Here is a 6745-nt window from a genome sequence, read left to right on the forward strand (position 1 = left end):
TATTATTATTGTTTTGCTTTTATTAGAGGACACTGAGATGAAATAAGCGGTCATTATAAGATCAAGTCGATGAAGGCTAAAAACTTTTTTCCCTTTAAATGGGACAATGGAACAAAACTTTTATACAAAGAGGAAATATGACCAGTAACATTAAAATGCTAATTAAAAAGATAGAAACAAAACATGATAATTAAAAAAAAAAGAAATTATTACTAGGTTAAGATTTAAGTGTGGTGGATGATGATGAATGCTTTCAGTTTAATCTAAGCCAGTGGAGAACATAAAAGATATTTTTTTCTGCACGTCAGGGAAGTTGGGGCAAATCTTGTACATTCTGGAAGAGGGCAAAAAGACGATCAGAGATGTTCTGTTGCTCCAGAAGAGATTGGATTTTTACACACACACAAACTACATGTAACTGCAATACATTTTCTGTCATTCTTTGGTCTTTATAGAATACATAGGCTAAAGTAGCACAGTTTTGGTGTATCCAGTTACTCGTTGCTGCTGTAGGATAGAACTTCTTCAACCAGCACCGTGTGAGTTGTTCTTTGTTGTCGTTTGCTTTTGTTTCTTTTTTCTCTCTCTTTGTACGGGCCGTATTTCCGACCGCCTGTGAACGCAGCGCGGTTTCATGCTGTGTACCCTCTGTTTATTTTCAGAGCGGTGACGTGAACGCTGCACTCCTCCTATATGTGGCTCGTCAGATGGAGGCAGGGCCGGGATTGGTGAGCTGTTGTTGCTGTAGCGGCTTGTGACGACGCCGTGGGTAGGGAGGGGGCTCTATAAAAACCCGCTCTGCAGTTCCGACAGCTTCACTCTGGAGGAAGCAAGCAATCAGGGAGGGTTGGTCGACGTGGCACCAAGGGACCCACCCCCAACCCCCTGTATTTACCAACAACAGGCGTCTGTTTCCCAGCACTGAACCGTCCTAGCACCCGGGCTCTCTCTCTGAAAAGAGACACATCCCTCTACCTCGACAAATAAATGCAAAGAGAAACAACGCGAGCGCAACCAGATAAGGATCGCTGCCCAGAAGTGGAGAGAACGACGAACCAACGCGAAGAGAAAAACAGACGCGCACGGACCGTCGCCGTTGCCTTTTTTCTCAATGCATACCCTTTGTGCCCGGGGAACGATGAAACCAGAGATCAACGCCGCCGTCGGATTTCTGACGAGATTTCTGAGGGTAAAAGGACACGTAAACGATCGACAGGTCCAAACGTTCAGCCAAAGCTTACAGGACATTTTGTCAGGTAAGAAAACCAGAAAAATCACGTATTTGCGCTCACCCACCACCACTGTAAAACGCATCATACCGTAAACTACACTTTCACATGTTTAGTTTAGGTTTTGTTTTAGCGTTAAAGTCGTATATTCGGCTTCTAATTGGTTTTAGAATGAGTCAGAAGAAGCCTTTCTTTGTTCTCCTTAAGTATTCACTATCAGCGATACCTACGCGCACCACTGTGTGCGCACATCGGAAAGGGGGGGGCGACCAAGTATAAACACGGTGAGCGATCTGCAGCGAATCGTCGACGATTAAATTGTTAAAAACAGGTATTTTATTTGACAAAGAAGCAAAACCAGGCTGTTATATTAGTTACTTTGTTAGGAAGAAGCGGAAAAGGGGGAGGGGGCGTGTGGAAAGAGACGCTTGGCACAAACAAGGAAGTGCGCCTCGGTCGAATAAGCTCTCAGAGAGCTTAGAAAAACAGCCCCCAGTGAGTTGGTGGAGGCTGACGAATTACGTAATGCATTTGACGAAATATGTTAATAAAAGCGTACAATATCAGACCAAACTTTGGGCTCTGAAAATGAATTTATTTTTTGAGTTTTCATACATTACCCCCAATTTGAATAAATCATTTTTGCTTTTGACCGCGCCAGTGAGAAATTTAATAACCCTCATACACGCTGTTTTTCGGTTGGTCTTTTTTTAAATTTACATGTGTAAGTTAAAACATAATTCTTATTTGTTTAAACCGCATCTCCTATTCCTTAAATGGCTTCAGCAACAGTGACTGAAAATCAAATCACCTTTTTTACTCCATTTATTCCCCAGGAAAATGACCCTACATATATCCTCTTACTTTTACCCACTGGCTTAACTTGTTTTATGACTTTTTAGAGAACAGCGCTGCTCGGGGATTGTCTCTTATTTCCTGCTGTAAACGCATTCCAGTCTCAGGCCTCTAAAGCTGCCATACATCTGCCTCCCTCATCTACTGAGCAGCACATAACAGCCGATGACCTATATTTCCTACATAAGGAGCTCACTCATGTTTAAAAAAACAAAAAACAGGATGTTCATTGTAGATCCCTGGTTTTCAGTAAAATCAGGATAATATCCCAAGCACAAAAATTAATAACTATAAATAGTGTTATATTATGATGGATATTATTATTATTATTATTATTTTTTTTTTTTGAGGAATGGATGTTTTGGTTAAAGCAAATAACTGACAATGTCTCAGAGCTCTATTCCAAGACAGTGTTTGTAAACAGACAAAAGTTGGAGCTGAATGGAGTTGGCTGTGGGGGAGGGGATGTTTTGGTGGGTGCTTAACTGAGGACATTACAGATGGAGGCAGTGCTCAAGGAGTGGAGGGGATCTCCACGGAAACAAGGGCAGCCCACCCTGTATTTAGTGCACATACAGCCATTATATCAAATTGCTGTGAATTTATTTGTATATAATTTTAGAATTGTAGGGTTTAATCTGTCAGGTCAAATTTAAAAAGACTCTGCTGTAACTCTTATAATGATTACAATGATGATAAAACATGATTGCAAGTGTGTGGAAACAAAAGTGTGTGTGTGGTAGTACCCCGTGGGGCTCGCTGCTGCTAAACTAGGCCAGCCAGAGCTCTTTTGTGCTGGGAAACCTCACAATCACTCACTATTGTGTCTGCGTGCTGGAAAGCAGAGTGCCTAGCTCCTCTTGTTTGTGCTGAGCGAAGAGAAGGGGGGGTGAAATTGGTCTCAGTGACCAGATTGAAACCACAATAGTTGTGTAATTGTAGTTAGCAGGATTTCGATTCTTCCTCTTTATTGGCGTTGTGATTTGATGCACTGCCAGGAAATGGCTTCAAATGGAAAATACCCAACTGCCCGGCCAAAGCAGAATCTGTTGATGTGTTTCTAGTGTACATGGTCAGCAACAATGAATAAACAGCTGTTTTGTTAAACTCTTTATGTTAAGAACACACTCGTCGTCTTACTTTTCCGCTTCCCATTTCCTCCCCCCTCCTCTCCTTCCATGTGCCCTCGTTTTTAAGAATAGGCCGTATGGAGCTGATCCTTTCCCAGCTGCTCCAGGATTTGTAGGTAGCAGCCTTTGTGGCTCAGTCTGAGGCTGAAAGATCAACCAGCCCCTTGTGCTCTTTCACAAGTGCCAGCCCCTCCATTAGTTCAGCGGTATACCGCCTTCTGTGATAAGGAGAGGGGAGGGGGTGCATACAGGTGGCCTCCGGGGCCCAGCCTGAATGCTGGCCTACTTCACTTATGCTGTTTTTCACTGACCATAATGAAATTGGCATCAGCGGGAACTCAATATGGATGAGCCTTGAGTAAATGGGGACTGAGAAGGTGAGTTCCCGAGGGTGGGGAGGTCAGTAAATGAAGAAATCAGAACAAGAACACGGATCCAGTGACCCTAGAAAACAATTAGCAAGCCCTTTTTTTTTTTTTTGTTTTTAAAAGTGAACTTTTGGCGTAGGAAAAGATTAAGCCATATTTTCACTTCCCCACACGCCCAAAATCAGACAGTCAACACACAATTTTCCTCCCATTGGGCATTTTAGTGGCTAAGACAAAGCGTTCTCGGAGTTGCGACACCTTGAGTCACTAGTTTCACTGCACGTTAAAAACTTCCACTCTGACTTAGAGAAATAGGATCCTCTCTTAAGAGGTAGAGCCCCGTGCCCCAAATGGCTGGCCAGGACTTCGACACTTTTGGTGTTTTTGTTCAGCCAGTCATGGGAGACTTTGACACTGACGATGGCCAGGGGAGGGATTGTGCAATTCATTGGCCCTCTTTTTGTCACGTAGGCCTTGGCAGCCGCTGGCAGCCTTTTATGGCTGCTTATCAGGCCTGTAACAGGTGGTGGTGTATTGTGGGATTTTTTTTTGTTTGTTTGTTTTTCTCTTTGTCTAGTGCACACAACTGCACCCTACACTCATTGACAAGTACATTTTGTTTATTTATTTAATCTGACATTAGTAAAACATCCACATGATCAGCGTGCTATATTAAAAGTGCAAGGCATACATTTATATAGTAACAACCTTGAATGGGTAACAAGTTTTTTGTTGGCAGAATTGTTAAGTTGAACTACATTCTTTTTTTGCATGGTAATATATTTGATTAGTTTTGACATGTCTGATCTCATTTTATCACCACCTAAGTTGCCTCCTGGCAAAAAGTAATGGATGAGATAAAGATGTATTCCCGTTAAGGAGTGTTCCTGATTAACATTTGGGCTCAACCCAAATGTACACACAGCAAAATGGACTTTTGTTTGAAATTATATTTTTTAACCTTTAGACAGACAGTTTTTGTTTTTTTTTTTCCCAAAACAGTTTTACAACCATGATGTTTATTAAAACATTGGACTTATCTAACACAAAGTACAGTCTGTTACTTTCTGTTGCGACCTTTGTTCGACCTCAGTTCACCACCAATCTCACCCACACAGCCACGCTTCAAGTCAGTAATGTTTCAGCTGCTCAACACTTTTCCATTTGGCCTCTTTTCTCTGGGCCTTCATCAGCGCATATAATGTGGTGTGTGTTTTTATTTTGCTCACATTACAAGCCTACAGGCCAGGACGTCCTTGTAAAAGAGATTAAAAATCTCAATGGATTTCTTTCCTGGTAAAATAAAAAAGCAAACTGGTGCTAATAACTCCAAAGCTAAACTTTCTTTCCATCCTCTTTGTCTCTGCTCTATCCCTGCAGAGCAATATAAGCACCACTGGTTCCCAGACAGGCCCTGCAAGGGTTCGGGGTACCGCTGCATTCGTATAAACCACAAGATGGACCCACTGGTGTGGCAGGCGGGCCAGCGCATCGGCATGACCATCCAGCAACTCTACCTGGTGCTGCCCAGTGAGCTCACTCTGTGGGTGGACCCCTTCGAGGTCTCCTACCGTATTGGCGAGGATGGCTCCATCTGCGTCCTGTACGAGTCACAGCCCTGTCCCCCAGGATTGCCGGCAACAGCCACCACCGGCTCCCCCTCAGGAAACAGCGGGCCGATGGGCTCCATGGTGGACAGTCACATCAGCTGCAAGGAGGAACTGATGGTGCTGGGCAGAACCAGTCCCTCCAAAGCCTACAATATGATGACTGTGTCCAGTTAAAGAGGCGCACCGTCACCCCTGCCTACCTTTGTTCAGGGTCATGCCGTGGCAGGTCAGATCATATGACCAGATCAGGGTGAGCCTTTTTTAAAGCTAAGAATATGAAATGAAATAGTGAAAGAGAAAAGGAGAGGAAAAAAAAAACAGGATGTGGCCTATCGTCCAGGTGATGGAAACCTTGTAGGTTTGGTTTTTGTTTTTTTTTTTTTTAACCCCCCCCCCCCATTATCATCTGTTGTGTCATTGAATCAGCTGGGCACTCCGTTTTTGTAGGAGAGGCTTTGTGGAAATGAAACTGCTGGGGCAGCTAAACCATCTTACCAACCAGGAACCCCCTCCCCCCCAACTGTAAAAAAAACAAAACATGGTGATCAGCTCCATCTCAGAAGGGGCTGTCATTGACTTTGCACTTTTCCTAGTGGTAACTATGGGTATATGTTCAACACACCGCTGCAAAACACCCAAACCTAAATTATGAGGAATTCTTACCAGGAACTACCCCCTGAATTTCAAATTCCAGAGGTTATTCAATTTGCTTTGATTTGAGGTTTAGACTGAGCCTTTTGCCTTGTTTTTGAAATTCACAATAAAATTCCTGTGTTAAGTTTGCCCCCTTTTCCTTACACCACTCTGTCATCTCCTGCATCATCAAAATTCAAAGTGTAGCAAAGGGGGGGTCTATTTTGGTCATGTGGCCCTGTTAGAATTGACATTGAATGCACTTTGACCGTAGATTGTGTGGGATGTGTACTTTATTATTTTTTTTGTTTTTTTTTTTATAGACGTAATCGCCTGCATTCCATCCATTCGACTGTCATCTTTTCAGTTTTTATTGCCCTCCTCACTTTTAGCTGGTTGTTCATACTGTTGCTCCCACGTTGGAATAGACAATTGTCTATTACATTGAGACTTTCAAAACCTATTTTTTTTTTTTTTTTTAAACACTGTATATGTGAACATTTCAGAGCTGATGATTTTAGGTGGGGAGTATTTTTGGTGGTATGTTGGAAACCTTCTGTCATCTGTTCATATGGCACTGTTCACTCTGGCAGGATGCTGAGCTGAGCCCCCATCCCCTGACACAGATGGTGGTTTGTGTTGCTGATAGAAAAACAAAGTTAGTCTGAAAGGTCTGGACTAAGTGATGGCTGTGTGAGACCAAAGGGAGGTCTTGAGCACTGACTGTTCAGAGATTAATTTTAACTTGAATTAAAAACACCAGGCTTTGTCAGCCTTCTATTTTCATTTACGTTAGCTATTTCCAAGGTCTTGTATAAGGGAGAGACTTATGCCTCCTATCCTTATGTGTGGGTTGCCTTACGGAGACCTCTTTGTCATGAATTGTGAGCCATTCGTGATTATATTTTTTTTTAAAACCA

At 42.8% G+C, this 6745-nt stretch overlaps 1 protein-coding gene across 1 annotated transcript; it reads left to right on the forward strand.

Moving 5' to 3' along the window:
• The first annotated feature begins 814 nt into the window (after positions 1 to 814).
• btg1 (B-cell translocation gene 1, anti-proliferative) lies at positions 815 to 5970 on the forward strand. The gene is made up of 2 exons (XM_046072027.1): positions 815 to 1256; positions 4963 to 5970. Exons 1-2 carry the CDS (start codon positions 1112 to 1114, stop codon positions 5364 to 5366), a joined length of 549 nt encoding a protein of 182 aa, XP_045927983.1. The 5' UTR covers positions 815 to 1111; the 3' UTR covers positions 5367 to 5970.
• Positions 5971 to 6745: the final 775 nt, after the last annotated feature.

The sequence above is a fragment of the Micropterus dolomieu genome, linkage group LG16 (assembly GCF_021292245.1).
Source record: "Micropterus dolomieu isolate WLL.071019.BEF.003 ecotype Adirondacks linkage group LG16, ASM2129224v1, whole genome shotgun sequence".
Lineage (NCBI taxonomy): Eukaryota > Metazoa > Chordata > Actinopteri > Centrarchiformes > Centrarchidae > Micropterus > Micropterus dolomieu.